This window comes from Colossoma macropomum, unplaced genomic scaffold (genome assembly GCF_904425465.1).
Source record: "Colossoma macropomum unplaced genomic scaffold, Colossoma_macropomum, whole genome shotgun sequence".
Taxonomy (NCBI): domain Eukaryota; kingdom Metazoa; phylum Chordata; class Actinopteri; order Characiformes; family Serrasalmidae; genus Colossoma; species Colossoma macropomum.
This window is the reverse complement of record NW_023494788.1, coordinates 97,501-115,443: the sequence shown is the minus strand read 5'-3', so window position 1 is coordinate 115,443 and position 17,943 is coordinate 97,501. Positions and strand designations below refer to the sequence as shown.

Here is a 17,943-nt window from a genome sequence, read left to right as displayed (position 1 = left end):
CATTACAACATGCTTTTATCATCGCTGAGACTCCTTAGGGTTAAATATTTCACACACTGAGTGACATTTATGAGCAATTATTCACCAAATATGAGCCCGACAAGCTCACATAGGTGCTTTTGTATAAAAGCCTGGAGCACCTGTGGACGTTTAGCAGTGCCGATATCTAAAACAAACGGAGCGCCGTAATTAGTTTAGAATGGAGGAGAACAGAAGTCGTCAGAGCTGAAATTTATCTTGCATAAAGAGGCCACGGGCTGAATTAAGTGATTGATTAACCATCAGATGCCCATGAAATACACATTCATTTTGCATCTTGGGATTGTAAATTGTGATAGATTCATAATTACCTTGCTAAACTTGGCTCATATTTCATCCGGCTGTGACAGGGGGGGGATATTGCCTGATCACTGCAGCCGTGGGTTTGCAGCATTCGCGTCTGTTCATGTAAAGCTGTTTGTCAGGAAAACATTATGCAGTGAACACTTCAGATTAAAGAAACGCTTCACACCAAAATGATAATACGGCTAAGGCTGATGGAGAGGAACACCAGTCAGCACGAGTGAGTTTGTGTAGCACTAACTGCATCTGGCTTCTGTCCATTATTAGCATTGTGAGGTGGGGGGTGGGGTGCCCTGCCCTTGCCCGCCCCTGCCCCACCCCTGAATACATTATAACATGTTATAAATGTGTTTATAGATGCTTACAAATGCGACATTCATAGAAAGTGTTACCGAAAACGTATATTATTTTCAGTAGAACATCTCCTTTCTGTACAGCCAAAAATAAAATGTGAACAATAAGTGGTGTTAATAACTACACCAAGTTTTCACTAATGTGAAAAAACAGGGTTTTGTATGCACAACTGTTTACAATGCAGTGATTAGATCCAGTGTGTAGTCCAGCAGTTACAACCCAAACGTTAAGCTATTTTATCCTTTCAACACAAATCAATCCACCTTGGGAGCCACAACATTTGATGTCCATTTCACCATCTTGGCTGTAAATATGTCTCAGTATGTGCTGATGTACTAGTACAGGCTAAAAGTATAATATAAATAATAATCCCATTGTAATTTGTTAATTCTAATCCATTTCTAATCCAATATAACCTCTATTTTTTTCTGAATAAGGTGTTACAATAATTGTTTTCCACACAAAACCAGATCTTACAGTGTCCTCTTCTCATTACATAAAACCCTCTTACGGTAACAATGAAGCCCCTCTCTTAGTGATCAGACACTTCCAGGATTGACACAGTCAGTAGACTTTGCTAAAGGGCCTCCGGTCTTCAGGCTGAAAGCCCTAAATGAGCTGTTTCTGTGTGAAAACCAACCACAGCGCCTGTTTTTGAACTGAAGCGAGTGTTTTTGCTCGGCACTTAGCGCAAGGGGAACTGAGGTAATGCCGCTTTGATGCAGCGTCCTTCTGTGAGCTCGCAACAGGCCTGTTTATACTATAACCAACATTTGTAATTACGAACCTCACTGGTTCAAACAGGATTCTCCATTTTATAGCTGCGGCGCTAAATGAGGCTTTTGCAGCTGTCAGAACAATTTCATGACTTGAATCCAGAGTCCAACACACAGCCAGCAGTTCAATTAACCCACATTACGATGAACAACCTGGCTGTCACTGCTGCCGTCGCAGTGGATACTCAGTGTCTTTTACAGCAGCAGCGGGTCTGAAAAGAACACCTTAGAAAAATAAAGAAATAGTTTGCTAAAACAAGAGCCTGTTAAGAGCTGGCAGGGTGAGATGGTTACCCTTTTTAATGATATACCATAATATAAAACCCAATAATAATCATACTCTTTCAAATATTATAATTCTCATAACCATGTAGGGGTAGAGTGTTTTTTTAAAAAAGTGGCAGTGGAAGCAAACAGGCTTACTGCTTCAGTCTCACTGTAAGATTATGGGAAAACAAGGATTTAGCATTGTAAATTATACTATAAATTCTATTATATTATAAATCGTATGAAGTCTAGTTAAGTCAAGTCAAAGTTTATATATACAGTGCTTTGTGCAACAAACGATGTCACAAAGTTGCTTTACTGAAAAGTCTGGGTCCGAGCCCCCATTGGTCCAGGTCCGAGCCCCCATTGGTCTGGGTCCGAGCCCCCAGTGGCGACAGTGGCAAGGAAAAATTCTCAAGAGCAAGATGAAGAAACCTTCAGAGGAACTAGGACTCAAAACCCATCCTCCTCTGGTCAACACCGGATAGCAAACAATAACCACAGAGAATGAGGTTCGATCATAAGTCTAACATTTGGAAAAAGAGGAAAAGCAGGAGTAGCAATGTCTATGATTACGAAGATGCAGCAGCATCATCAGGAAGGTCAGTTCATGCAGATGAGGTTTGAACAATGTTGTTTATTTATATGATAAATTTAGCTTAGAATGACCAGAGGAACAAACTAACAAGGTGAAAAACATCAGCTTCCATTCAATTTTAAAAAGTATAGTTTGAAAATTCTTAGTCACATGCAAAAATTTGTCAAATAACATATTTTGCTCACTTTCTAAGCAAACAAGTGAACACATCATCCACAGAGAGCTTAAATTTCAATTTACTTGCTGAGTTTAACATATTGGAAAAAAATTACAGACATTCTAAAATGTGCCATAACTTTTGCACAGGCTACATTTTTGTTTTATTTTTTCCCCAGTACGTTAAATTCAGCAAATAAACAGTAAAATGTACAGAATTGTGTCTCTGTAGAGGATGTTCACTTATTTACACTTAGAGAATCAACAAAACATGTCATTTGACCAGGGATGCCCAAACTTTTGCACATGGCTGCAAAGTAAGTTAACTAGGCTGCCTGGAAGTTTTGATGTTATTGTTATTAACTTCAAATAATAAGTAAATTCCAAACAGAATGCAAGACACAGATTCTTGTCTGTTAGTGAACTATTTCATGTTCAGTGAACACAAAACTTGAAGATAGCCAGATATTTGATGCTGTAAAGACATTTGAAACATTTTACAGCCTCACAGCTCTAAGTGTTGGCTCTTTCTTGGGAAATAATGAAGTAGAATTAGGTGATGCCACAGCCATCAGTGTCCAGGAGTCCAAGAGAGTGTAACTATCCTCTCTCTCTCTCTCTCTGCATGAATATTACAGTCTTAAATATTTCAGTGGGTATTAGTGCATTGTAAACATTTCCAGTACAGTTTAAAGCTACACTATGTCCATTTTGGGGATCTGGAGACCTCTCTGGTGGAAATATGTAACAGCACACAATGTGTGGAAGAATATTCTGTAACGTGGTGTTGACTCGTGTAGCTGTTATAGAAGTTATTGAGAAAAAAAAACTAGACACATTTTGAGGAAAAGGTTAGATTTATTACAAAACGATCCACACAGTGATGTTCACAGATCACCGGTTGGTTCCTTCTCCAACAGTAAGGCATCAAGGTTGTGCACCTGTGATAGAGAGGCATAAACAAGTACAGGCCCTTAGAGACAGAATGACCACTCTGAGACACAGAACAAGCATGTAGGAGTTATACAATTGACCACAATTCAACAGTGGGTTGTGCTTCAGACCTCTCCCCCAAATGGATGAATCTGATTGAAAGAGATTTCAGTCTAAACTTGGTGAAGGAGCGTCTTCTGAGGATGTGAGTGAATCATCTACTATTGTCATCAGATCTTCATCAATATAATGTTGATTCTGAGGATATTTGAAACCTAAACATCGAGCCGGACCTTCTTTTTGAGGCTGTACGACGTGGTCCGAAAACCTCGATGCCTCTGACTTTTAAACGATCATTCCAGGCTTTACAGGGCGACTCGCAGCCCCTCACGCTCACCATATTTTAGCCTGTTTTTATTCTCCTCACTCAGTAATGACACTGCTTTCAGTTTTAACCAAATAATCTTGCGCAGTGCAGCTGTAACAATAATGTAATAGCAAAAAACTTTGATTACTTTGCTCACTGATATCATGATTGAGAATTTTCATATGTCTCATTTCTACAAGCCGGAGCACATTTTCATAAGCAGTCCTGTTCCCACTGCTAAGCGCCGAGTGTTGGCTGTAATCGCTGTTGAGGAAATATGTTACATTTGCCGTAAATGTCATCTAGTCCACCGAGTCTCGTCCTGTTTAATATGCTCTGCAGCTTACTTTTCGTCGACTGTGCTGCAGAAAAGCCGACTGCTCTCATCAGCGACACGGAGAAATAAACATGCAACAATTTGCCATCTCTGAGTAACAGGAAACGGGCTAAACTTTAGCAAGATGACGCTAGCACCGCGCGATCCACGGTGACCTCCGCAGACGCTAAAACAGAGCGTGATATTTCACAGAGCGGAAGAGCTTCTTTGGTAGAAGCTGACATTTTGAGCAAACCGTGTAACATATGGATGACAATTCGAAAGGTTGTGTTGCTCTTTCAGAGCGAGACACGACTGAAACCTGCATTAAGACAGATGCACGCGTTTGTTTTGGTTTCATTTGTAGTAATATCTCTGTCACTGCCTCGTGTACGGAATAGATTCGTACTTATTGGTTTGTGTTTTCTCAGATTTTTCTTTGACTCTCAGTTATTCAATATTGTTGATAATAGTGGAACATGCACATTACATTTTAAATAGGGTTGATAAAATAATAAATTGCAGAACAATTTCCCACTTAAGACCAAACACATCAAGTCAGCAAAGACATGTTTGGTGTCTGAAGTTTGTTTTATTAGCTTTAGCACTGGAGCTACAAGGCCAATGTAACTAACAAGCAATGGAAGCGTAATCAGCATACTGGCATCCAATACACAACATTTAATTGGTTTCACTGGTCTCTGCTGGATTTTCTAGCAGGGCCACCAATTAGCATGATGCTAACTGCATGCCTGAATCATCACACATCCACCTCAACACTGTGTAACTCACTGTTATCTATAGCAGTGGCTAAATGTGACTATAAGAGTAATCCCATTGTACTTCCACTGACTGGCCACTTTATTAGAAACACCCACCTTGTACTTCCACTAACCGGCCACTTTATTAGAAACACCCACCTTGTACTTCCACTAACTGGCCACTTTATTAGAAACACCCACCTTGTACTCCCACTAACTGGCCACTTTATTGGAAACACCCACCCTGTACTTCCACTAACTGGCCACTTTATTAGAAACACCTACCTTTGTACTTCCACTAACTGGCCATTGTCAAGTCATAATTATGTTGGTAGTTCATCTAACATCTAAGGCCTTCAATGCAGCTCCTAAAGTCCTAACCAATGGGAGAGCACGCTTGGCTGTATCTACCTAGATACCACAGAGTAAACAATCCTGATTGGACACTATTCTGTTGGGTGTTTTAAGAGTTAAGAGCCATTTCACCATGCAAAGAACCATTTAAGCGCGCAAATGATTATTTGAGTGTTCATGGTTTTATGTATTACCATTGTCTTTACTTGAGAACCATCAAGAGTGCACAGTATTTGTTTATTTGTTTGAAGTTTAATACACTAAGCATGGTGGTTCTATTAAAAAAGGAGCTAAAAATTAGAGGAATGTACTTTTTATTTCTCAGAAAGCAGTAGATCAGCCTTCTCTTGGTCTATTTTTAGTGTTTGGCTATGTCTTGGTCTTGGCTGCGTGACCGCTTTGAGTTTAGTTTTGGCATCCAATCTTTGGAATCTAACCATTCGGTCCATGAGTCATTGCAATAGACGCTGTGGTGGCATTGCCATCAGCACTGGCTAACTCCAGATTGAATTCTTCTCTGGTCAGTCCAGTTTGAAGAGTACTATCCTGGGTCCAGTCATGGATGACAATTCGAAAGGTTGTGTTGCTCTTTCAGAGCGAGACACGACTGAAACCTGCATTAAGACAGATGCACGCGTTTGTTTTGGTTTCATTTGTAATAATATCTCTGTCACTGCCTCGTGTACGGAATAGATTCGTACTTATTGGTTTGTGTTTTCTCAGATTTTTCTTTGACTCTCAGTTATTCAATATTGTTGATAATAGTGGAACATGCACATTACATTTTAAATAGGGTTGATAAAATAATAAATTGCAGAACAATTTCCCACTTAAGACCAAACACATCGAGTCAGCAAAGACATGTTTGGTGTCTGAAGTTTGTTTTATTAGCTTTAGCACTGGAGCTACAAGGCCAATGTAACTAACAAGTAATGGAAGCATGATCAGCATACTAGCATCCAATATGCAACATTTAACTGGTTTCACTGGTCTCTGCTGGATTTTCTAGCAGGGCCACCAATTAGCATGATGCTAACTGCATGCCTGAATCGTCACACATCCACCTCAAAGCATGTGGAGGTGTTCAGCATCTCTAATAGACTTGATAATGTGGTTTCTGACACTGTGTAACTCACTGTTATCTATAGCAGTGGCTAAATGTGAATATAAGAGTAATCCCACTGTACTTCCACTAACTGGCCACTTTATTAGAAACACCCACCTTGTACTTCCACCAACTGACCACTTTATTAGAAACACCCACCTTGTACTTCCACCAACTGGCCACTTTATTAGAAACACCCACCTTGTACTTCCACCAACTGGCCACTTTATTAGAAACACACACCTTGTACTTCCACTAACTGGCCACTTTATTAGAAACACCTACCTTTGTACTTCCACTAACTGGCCACTTTATTAGAAACACCCACCTTGTACTTCCACTAACTGGCCATTGTCACGTCATAATTATGTTGGTAGTTCATCTAACATCTAAGGCCTTCAATGCAGCTCCTAAAGTCCTAACCAATGGGAGAGCACGCTTGGCTGTATCTACCTAGATACCACAGAGAAAACAATCCTGATTGGACACTATTCTGTTGGGTGTTTTACGAGTTAAGAGCCATTTCACCATGCAAAGAACCATTTAAGCGCGCAAATGATTATTTGAGTGTTCATGGTTTTATGTATTACCATTGTCTTTACTTGAGAACCATCAAGAGTGCACAGTATTTGTTTATTTGTTTGAAGTTTAATACACTAAGCATGGTGGTTCTATTAAAAAAGGAGCTAAAAATTAGAGGAATGTACTTTTTATTTCTCAGAAAGCAGTAGATGAGCCTTCTCTTGGTCTATTTTTAGTGTTTGGCTATGTCTTCGTCTTGGCTGCGTGACCGCTTTGAGTTTAGTTTTGGCATCCAATCTTTGGAATCTAACCATTCGGTCCATGAGTCATTGCAATAGACGCTGTGGTGGCATTGCCATCAGCACTGGCTAACTCCAGATTGAATTCTTCTCTGGTCAGTCCAGTTTGAAGAGTACTATCCTGGGTCCAGTCAGAGCCACAGTCCAGGTGTCTGTGAGTTTGACAGGACTGTGGGAGGAATATTTGGAAACACTGCTGGACATGTCCTCCCCTCAGTAATTATGGCTGCCAAGAACTTGTCTCAGATGAAGCTGACTCACTTTAGCATGCAGAGGAACCAGGGGAACCCTGATGGACTGACCGTGAGGAGGATACAGTGTTCATCATCTCATGTAACGAAACAGAAATATCTTCTCATGCACACTGTAGGAGACATTGCTGTTCAGACACCTGCAGCCACGCGCTTCACATGTCAGTGTGGATTTGCTCTGAGCGCAATGATTTGGCAACCTGTAGCTGAGCTTCTAGGCTATCATGCTTGAGCCGGAGAAACACGGCAGGCGGCCTGAATCATTTCAACCTGGTCTGTTTCTGCAGATAGCAGCTTCTATATGTGTCTCAAAGAACATGGTTGATTTCATAAGATCCTATACAACCAAATTAGCCTTTAAGCTACAGTAAGTACAGCATATAAACAGTTAAAGCCAAGATTCTCCTACATTGTGCTTCTATTCCCTGGCCACTTTATTAGAAACACCTACCTTGTACTTCCACTAACTGGCCACTTTATTAGAAACACCTACCTTATACTTCCACTAACTGGCCACTTTATTAGAAACACCTACCTTATACTTCCACTAACTGGCCACTTTATTAAAAACACCTACCTTATACTTCCCCTAACTGGCCACTTTATTAGAAACACCTACCTTGTGCTTCCACTCACTGGCCACTTTATTAGAAACACCTACCTTGTGCTTCCACTCACTAGCCACTTTATTAGAAACACCTTCCTTGTGCTTCTACTCACTGGCCACTTTATTAGAAACACCTACCTTGTGCTTCTACTAACTGGCCACTTTATTAGAAACACCTACCTTATACTTCCACTAACTGGCCACTTTATTAGAAACACCTACCTTGTGCTTCCACTCACTGGACACTTTATTAGAAACACCTTCCTTGTGCTTCTACTCACTGGCCACTTTATTAGAAACACCTACCTTGTGCTTCCACTAACTGGCCACTTTATTAGAAACACCTACCTTGTGCTTCCACTCACTGGTCACTTTATTAGAAACACGTACCTTGTGCATCCACTCACTGGTCACTTTATTAGAAACACGTACCTTGTGCTTCTATTCACTGGCCACTTTATTAGAAACACGTACCTTGTGCTTCCACTCACTGGCCACTTTATTAGAAACACCTACCTTGTGCTTCTACTCACTGGCCACTTTATTAGAAACACCTACCTTGTGCTTCCACTCACTGGCCACTTTATTAGAAACACCTACCTTGTGCTTCCACTCACTGGTCACTTTATTAGAAACACGTACCTTGTGCTTCTATTCACTGGCCACTTTATTAGAAACACCTATCTTGTGCTTCTACTCACTGGTCACTTTATTAGAAACACCTACCTTGTGCTTCTACTCACTGGCCACTTTATTAGAAACACCTACCTTGTGCTTCTATTCCCTGGCCACTTTATTAGAAACACCTACCTTATACTTCCACTAACTGGCCACTTTATTAGAAACACCTACCTTGTGCTTCCACTCACTAGCCACTTTATTAGAAACACCTTCCTTGTGCTTCTACTCACTGGCCACTTTATTAGAAACACCTACCTTGTGCTTCCACTAACTGGCCACTTTATTAGAAACACCTTCCTTGTGATTCCACACACTGGCCACTTTATTAGAAACACCTACCTTGTGCTTCCACTCACTGGCCACTTTATTAGAAACACCTACCTTATACTTCCACTAACTGGCCACTTTATTAAAAACACCTACCTTGTGATTCCACTCACTGGCCACTTTATTAGAAACACCCATCTTGTGCTTCTACTCACTGGCCACTTTATTAGAAACACCTTCCTTGTGCTTCCACTCACTGGACACTTTATTAGAAACACCTACCTTGTGCTTCCACTCACTGGACACTTTATTAGAAACACCTTCCTTGTGCTTCTACTCACTGGCCACTTTATTAGAAACACCTACCTTGTGCTTCCACTAACTGGCCACTTTATTAGAAACACCTACCTTGTGCTTCCACTCACTGGTCACTTTATTAGAAACACGTACCTTGTGCATCCACTCACTGGTCACTTTATTAGAAACACGTACCTTGTGCTTCTATTCACTGGCCACTTTATTAGAAACACGTACCTTGTGCTTCTATTCACTGGCCACTTTATTAGAAACACCTACCTTGTGCTTCCACTCACTGGCCACTTTATTAGAAACACCTACCTTGTGCTTCTACTCACTGGCCACTTTATTAGAAACACCTACCTTGTGCTTCCACTCACTGGCCACTTTATTAGAAACACCTACCTTGTGCTTCCACTCACTGGTCACTTTATTAGAAACACGTACCTTGTGCTTCTATTCACTGGCCACTTTATTAGAAACACCTATCTTGTGCTTCTACTCACTGGCCACTTTATTAGAAACACCTACCTTGTGCTTCTACTCACTGGCCACTTTATTAGAAACACCTACCTTGTGCTTCCACTCACTGGCCACTTTATTAGAAACACCTACCTTGTGCTTCCACACACTGGCCACTTTATTTGAAACACCTACCTTGTGCTTCCACTCACTGGTCACTTTATCAGAAGTAGCTCCTCATTGTAAGTGTCCATATACAGATGTAGCCCATCTGTTGCTGCAAAGTCACTCTCTAAGACCTCCTCTACCATCCATCATTGGTCAGTTGTCCAGAAATCTGAGCAATGTGTCCCATTTGTAGAGTAGAACTCTCTGTCTTACTAAACATCTTAATATCACTGTGGCGTGCAGAGCTAATTCAATGTCCTTTTTTTCTTCTTTTTTTTTTTTGACCTTACGTTTGAAAACACTTACAATGCAGAAAATAGAGCTGTGTCACTGACAAAGTTCAGGTTCACTTCTACCCGCCTGAAAACTCAGGGAACCGAAGTTGAAAGACCTTCTCTGGTTTCAGTGTTGGGTGACCTTCACAACTGCTTGCTTTAGTTAATTAATTGATGTAGCTTTTATATGACATGGACATCCACCAGTGCCGACTGAAGATATTACTGTTAGTCTTTTTATTCAAAATGTGTGTTTTTATCACCATTAGGCTGAAATTTCAGGCTCTGGAGTAATCTAAGCTTTCCAAGACGCTGTGGACCTGGACCAGCCGAACAGCAGCTGAGCTTTCAGCTGTGTTTCCGTTCCGCAGTTCCTTGTCTTAGCAAGATCTCCGTCATAGTGAGCAAATCTATTAAAGGCAGAAGGGTGAAGGGCGCTGCGTGTGGGCGGGAGGTTTTCTCTCTTCTCTTACACCACCCATTCATTCGATTAGACACGCTATTGATTTAGATGCACATTAATTATTACGGCGTGACTCTCTCTCGGTGTTCTCTGTCTGTAAAATTCCCCCGTCCTGCGCTCTAATTGTCCCGGCTCTCTGCGCACGGCCCCTTCGAGATTGCTCCGACGTTTTTTTGTCACCTTCCCGCCAGTCGTGATCCCGTTTCCAAACGAAGCCCCGCTGTCTGATTTGCATTCATGTGCAGCGCGCTGTTCCACACAGGAAAGAGCTGCTGGGGAGCCGGCCACAGAGAAGCCATTTAGAATAATAGAAATTCAGTCAGTTCATTTAGTCTCAACACGCCGACACAAAACACGGACACAAACAGAACAAGGCTTCGCCGCTGGAGACACACGGTGATGCCCAGTGTGTGAAATAGCCCCTGGTATTCGGGGGGTCCCATGTTGTCTGGCTGCTAACTCACTCACCATAGCAGTACTGATGATTCAATGGCAATAAAATGTCTGTTTTATCAGCTGTTCTTCTGTAAAGTCTCTGTTCTAGAGCGGTTCTGCGCTCTTCCTCACATTAACTGAGATCTTCCTCGTCTCCTCTTCTGTCTTCAGTGTGAGAAATGAGGAACAGTCTCTTGGGAAACTGGGCGAGTTTTCAAATTTACAGATCTGCTGCAGCTCATGGTGAAGAGTTTCAGAGGAATCCAGGCAGAGTTACAGTGTTTGTAACTGCAGCACTGCTCTGCCTCAGGGTGGCGCTGTAGCAGACTGGTTCTCCCAGTTGGCCCTTCATAGTCTAGAAACTGTAACTAAGCACCGGATTATCTGAAAACTTTACAGTAGTCTCCCTTTATTATTTCACTCTATCTCTCATACCTCTCCCTCTCTACCTTCTCTCTTCTCTTTCTCCCTTTTTCTTTCTTTCTTTCTTTCTTTCTTTCTTTCTGTCTTTCTTCTTTCTCTTTTTTCTCATGTTCTTCTGCCTCTATCCATTCTCTCTATCTCTATTTATCGCTGTCCTTCCACTCTCTGCTCCCTTCTTTGTGTTTCATCTCTCCCTCTCCTTCCTCTTCCTCTTTCCTTCATTCTTTCTTTCTTTCTTTCTTTTTTCTCTTTTCTTGGTTCTTCTGCCTATCTCCTTCATTCTTTCAATCTCTCTCTCCTTCATTCTCATCCTGTCTCTCTCTCTCCTCCCTCTTTTATTTATTTCACTCTCTCTATTTCTCTGTCTCTCATACCTCTCCTCTCTACTTTCTCTCTTTCTCTTCTCTTTCTGCATGTCTCTGTCTTTTCTTTCTTTCCTTCTTTCTCTTACTTTCTCGTGTTCTCCTTCTGCTTCTCGCCTTCATTCTCACTCTCTTACTCCCCTTCATTATCTCTTCTCATTCTCCCTTTTTCTTTCTTTTTCTTTTTCTTTCTTTCTTTCTTTCTTTCTTTCTTTCTTTCTTTCTGTTGGTCTGCCTTTCTTTCTTTCTTTCTTTCTTCTCTTTTTCAGTTGTTCTTCTGCCTCTCTCTCTCTCTCTCTCCCTCTCTCACTCTCTCTCTCTCTCTCTCTCTCTCTCCCTCTCTCACTCTCTCTCTCTCTCTCTCTCTCTCTCTCCCTCCTCTTCTCTGTCTCCTGTGAATCAGCCACTCTGTGCTCTAATTCAGACGGATGCCTTTGTTCTTGTTCAGGCTTGGATTCAGTCTGAAGTCAATCTCACAGAAGTGGTGGAGTGTTGGTTCTTCTCCACATGTTCCTCACACATCCCGAAGCTCTGGGGAGGGAGGGAGGAATGGAGAGAGGGAGAGGGGGATCTTTTTGGGCCTGTTTGTTCCAGCTAGTTGGACTGTGTCTGTGACTGAAGGTCAGAGAAGCGTGGCTGATCAGCCTCACTGGCTCCTCACTACACACACCACACACCACAGCATCCACACTGTTAATTACAGCCCGCCTCACTGTCCTCCTCCCGTCCTCTCCTCACAGACGCTGGGAGAACTGCAGTCAGTGTATTTGGAGATCTGTTATATTACCGTGGGTGGTAATAACGAAATTTACTCAGCCTTTTTCTCTGTGTGCAGTGTAGCTCATTCATGTTTATTTAAGCGATAATAAAACATATTCAGCTCATTAAAGCGAAGATTTGCTGGTTGGCATTTTTAAGCTGCCACTTTTGTTCAATTAAGAGGATGCTGCTCCCTGTGGTGTTGTTGCCAGGCATTGTTTAAGACGCTGTTTAAGGACACTGTTACTCTAAGTTACTGGGTGTTGCCAGTTGCTGTTGCCTAATAGTGCTGATGAATGCTGTTGGACGCTGTTGCCAGGCAATATTGCTGGATGCTGTTGCCAGACAACGGTTGCCGGGCAATATCGCTGGATGCTGTTGCCAGACAATGGTTGCCGGGCAATATTGCTGGATGATGTTGCCAGATGTGGTTGCTGTATGTTGTTGCCAGATGTGGCTGCTGAGTGTTGTTGCCAGATGTGGTTGCTGCATGTTGTTGCCAGATGTAGTTGCTAAATGTTGCCAGATGTGGTTGCTGAATGTTGTTGCCAGATGTGGTTCCTGAACGTTGTTGCCAGATGTGGTCGCTGTTTGTTGCCAAACACTGACATTATCAGGCTAGCTTGCTTTATGCTACCATACATCCAGTGGTGAGCCATGATTATTAAAGCTACGCCTTCAATTTGGGCCATAAATGTCAAAACCCTCCTTAATGAAAATGCTCATTTTTGCTAGCACCCCTATAGGATTCTAGTAGTTTGTTAGCACTAAGCTAACAGAGATTTGCATGAACACTTTGTGAAGTGAAGGCTGAGGTTGTAAACTTTTTATTTGACTTTTTTGTCCCACCTTAAATGGTGCAGAAATTACATTCAGCTGCATTTAGGTACCACTTTGTAACTGCTGCAGCATTTAAGGTGGGACAGACAATTAGAAAAAAAGATGTTCTAGTTAAAGACAGACATTCGAAGCTTCTGAAATTCATTTTATATTTCTCTTGAAGCTTGTGGCTGAGATATAGCATATATTTTACCTTGTAGTTGTTTCACAGTGACTCTTCCAGCAGTGAGCTCTAGTGTGGAGCTGCCGCCGCTGTTTTCCATTTGTAACAACCCACTGGTCAGGCTGCCATCAGGCCTTGAGTGACATTTTCCCTGCACAAAATTGGTCCCACTTTTTGGAAACTAAAATGTGATTGTTTGATTTGTCCGTCACTTTATAATTATGCTAATAGTTAATCTAACATGTTAGGACCTCTTTACGGCTCATGAAGTCCTAAACAATGGGAGAAACAATCATCTACCATGGAGAAAAACAATCCTGATTGGTCAATTTTCCAGTACCTCAAGAATTTAAACCTTGATTTCATCCAAAACTTAACAAAGAAACCTGAAGATGAAGTGGGACAGAGCCTGCTTAAAGCCTGCCCCAATTTTCTCCCAATTTATTTATATCGAGTTCCACCCACTAGTTAGGATGGCCAGCACAGAGTCCTGTGAAGTGCCACCGCATTTTTTCAAACTGCTGCTCACGCAACGTCATTGGACAGCCGAGCGCGCTCAGAGGAAAGCGCCAACCGCCAGATGGGGGGAGAGGCGAGGCCATCTTATCCAGAGACAGCAAAGCCAATTGTGCTCTAATGGACTCTCGGCCACGAAAGGCTGAAGCATCACCCGGGATCAAACTCACAATCTCCTGACGACAGGGCCAACGCTTAGATGGTTGCAACACTCGAGAGCCCTTCTCACTCATATTTCAACCAGTGGCCAGTCTCGTTTATAACATCACTGGCCTGCTGCAGCACCATGACTTTCGTTTGGCTGAATGGACTGTAGGCTCTTCGCTTCATGCACACATTTCCTAAAAATACTTACCTAGGTTTTGGAGATCTGAGCCAGAACAGCATTCTACCCCGACTTTTATCTCCAGAACAGGGTTCCGGTGCAACATCGGTATCCCTCTTTCACTTACAACATAAAATGTAGCATATAAATCAGGTCAAATACACAGTCGTTATAATATACAAACCGAGACTGCCTCACAGTAGAGCTCTGTGTGTCTTCATGTCTTCGTGTGGAGCTGAAAGCCCAGGCACGGTGTGTGAACTGCACTAATGAGCTTTGTAATTAACACGCAGCCACCACTTAAGAGTTGAAAGCCGCAATAACCGCGCCGCCGCCATTGAAACGTCACTCCAGTTCATCCTAGCATGGATATAATTAACACAGTGCCATTGACATCAGCAGGAAATAGATTCTGAATCAATTCAGTCCGACGCAGGCCTGGGGCAGCGATGATTAATGCCACGTTGTTTTAATCGATTAATATCTGGCTGGGGGGAAGCCTGAAGGGACACTTCATTTTATATCTCTCAGTGGTTTGAAGCTGTCAAACTTCTTTAATGGATAAGGTTTTTTTTCCTCTATATATCTTGTTTCTCTTTCTGTCTCTCTGTCTCTCTCTCTCCCTCATTTCCTCTTCTTTTTTCCTCCCTCTCAGGGCGTCCTTTTGCCTCCTCATCCGCAAAGCTGAACTAATCACTCTTTTCTCATCGATTTTTCCCTCACAGAGCCAATAATGTGGCCTCTTGCCACTTTAAGAAAAACCAAACAAACAAAATGATGGAATATGCACCAAACAGACCAAATACTAAACACAAACAACTGACCAGCGGCTCAACCTTGAGCTCAGATCAGAGGAATTCAGTATTTTGTTTACATGGCTTCTTCGTCCAGCTTCAAGTAGTATTGTCTGAATATGCACTGCATATCAAATATTTGGGGACACTTTGGCTGCTGAAAGTTTTTCACACTGTTACATTTTAATGAAGTGAGAAAAAAAAACAGCACGGGTACAAATATTTGTTATTGTTTTCATCTGAATAAACCTGCTTAGGCATAATTCAGTGCTTGAAATGTAAACAAAGTCATTCAGAGCTGTTTGATTAGGTTAATCGTAGAAACTAACTGACTCCGCAACACAAATATAACCATTTTATTTACTATCCAAAACCACCAGTGAACCTACACGAGTCTTCTGAGTGTTTGTATGGGATGTTGATGATTGTAAGTGGATTGGTAAGTCTTCGTTGGGGCCGAACAACACCCTGCCCTGTACCCCACACACATGATTGGCTTTTTAAACACATTTTAGGCCGAAATCTTCTCAAAACTATCGTAAAACAATGTCAGTCATCAGGCAGTGAATTCATAACCATTTCTTGTAGTAACTTTCTGTGAGGGAGCTTTTAGAGGTGGACGTCTGGTTCCTATCACCACCACTGTAAACAAGTCTGACCGCATTTCTCATCAAACCACTCTGAATGACTCTCAACTATTTATTTATGCAGACATTTTCAAAAGCAGACATTTTGAAACAATTATTTGTATTAAAAAGCTTCCAGCTAGATGGGCAGAGCATACAAAAATGATAAATTATCCACTTTTTTGACGTGCTAATCCGCTGTTTTATTGTACGTTGTCATAGGTTGGAGGTCATACGATGCTGCCCATTCGTTGGATGCCACCGGAGAGCATCATGTACAGGAAGTTCAGCACGGAGAGTGACGTATGGAGCTTCGGTGTCATCCTCTGGGAAATCTTCACGTATGGCAAGCAGCCTTGGTTTCAGCTGGCCAATAATGAGGTATGCTCACCTGTATGGACACACAGAGCCAGCACTGTTTCTAACGCAGTGGCTCTCAGTTGAAGTGATAAAGGCTAGCACGTCTCGTAATGAGAGTACACGTCCAGGGACAACTTCTTAAACCTTTGTGGCAAAATCTACCACAAACAATAGGACCCCGCCCCCATATTCCTCCAGTCCGTGCTCTGTAATGTCCAGAGTACAGTCAATAATACAAGCAAAATAAGACAGCTAGCAAAATGCTAGCATTAACTAACAGAACTGTCTTTGTAGCAGGTGATGCTGATTTTTACTGCATGTCGTGTCTCAGCACTCTACTCGCTTTCCAGCCATGCTAACTTACGCTACATTAGTGGCAACAGGCTTGTTGTTGGTCAGACAATGTTGACAAGCGCACCAGCGCCCCCTAATTTGAGCTCCACCTTTGTCCTCTACATTCCCACCAATATTCAGCCCAAAAATTCTCAAGGTTGTCCAAGGCGGCTTCCCGACCTCTCTGCGTGTTTTAAAGCCTTCACACTAAGCCTGGGTAATTTGCAGATGTGTAATTTCTATGATGAAAATTCTGCTGTTTATCAACTTACATAACTAAGTCTGGAAACATCTTTCTGTCATTTTTAAAACTGAACCAAACTGAATTTCTGCATTTTTTTTCAGGCACATCTGAAACAGACTGACTTATTTATAAATATACAGCTCATCATTTATCACCAGAAAAAGGAGGCTGGCTCAGAGTGTTGAATTAAATACTGTCATATGCAAAAGTTTGAGCTCCCCTGGTCAAATTCCATGTTGTTGTTTTTTTAAGTGAAAAAAAGTTACTACATCCTCTACAGATCTGCACATTTTAATGGCCACTTACTGTTTATCAGCTGGATTTAAAATATTGGGAAAAAAAAAACAAATTGTGTAAAAATCATGGTACATTTTGCATTTTATGTTCCAATATAAAAACTGAGTGAATATAAATAGTGCATTAAAAATTTGCAGACAACTGTTCAAAGTTTTGCATTCAACTGTGATAAAAAAAACGACAAAAACAAAAACAAAACACAGCAGAGTGACTTGGCATTCCAAATGAGCTGTCTGTCATTGTCAATATCCATCATAGGCCTTTAGCCAATGCTGCTGCACATATGACCATAACATATGTGAGTATACACTATACAGTATGTGCTGAAGTCTAAGAAAAACTATTAATATTGGCCATAAGTGTGTTTTTACCAGCAAAAACACTGTATAACATTAGTAAATACAGGTAAACATAAAAAACAGTAAAGTAGAACAAGAAAGTGTTGTTCTCAGTAAAGTTATTAGAAGAATGCCTAGAACACAGGTTTGGTTCCTGACTTCTAGCTGCTCTCCAGCCATCACATGGATATATTCAGTTACATCTCCTGATTTGTTTGAATGAAGGATTGATTTGATTATCCGAGTACTGGATGTAACTGTGAATATGGAGAGCTTTGAAAACATTTACACATAGAACAATCACAATAGATCGTATATTTATTTGGTTGTATTTATTCTAATGTTGAGTTTTCTCAGATGCCTGAGACGTGAACAATGTCATCAACAATGCCACAGACAGAAGACATATATACAAGCTTTTTTGTCATCGGTTAAAGGAAAAATAACTGAATAAATGCAGCAGATTTGGTGAGCGAAGGCCGTTTTCCCTGCTCCAGCTCACCTGAC

At 41.5% G+C, this 17,943-nt stretch overlaps 1 protein-coding gene across 1 annotated transcript in view; it reads left to right on the top strand.

Annotated features, from left to right (window-relative positions):
• Positions 1-17,943, top strand: part of ntrk3a (neurotrophic tyrosine kinase, receptor, type 3a) — a 378,671-nt gene that overhangs the window by 355,507 nt on the left and 5,221 nt on the right. Inside the window, exon 15 of the mRNA XM_036567968.1 lies at positions 16,087-16,245. Coding sequence (XP_036423861.1) covers positions 16,087-16,245 — 159 coding nt within the window. The remainder of the gene's footprint in view (positions 1-16,086; positions 16,246-17,943) is intronic.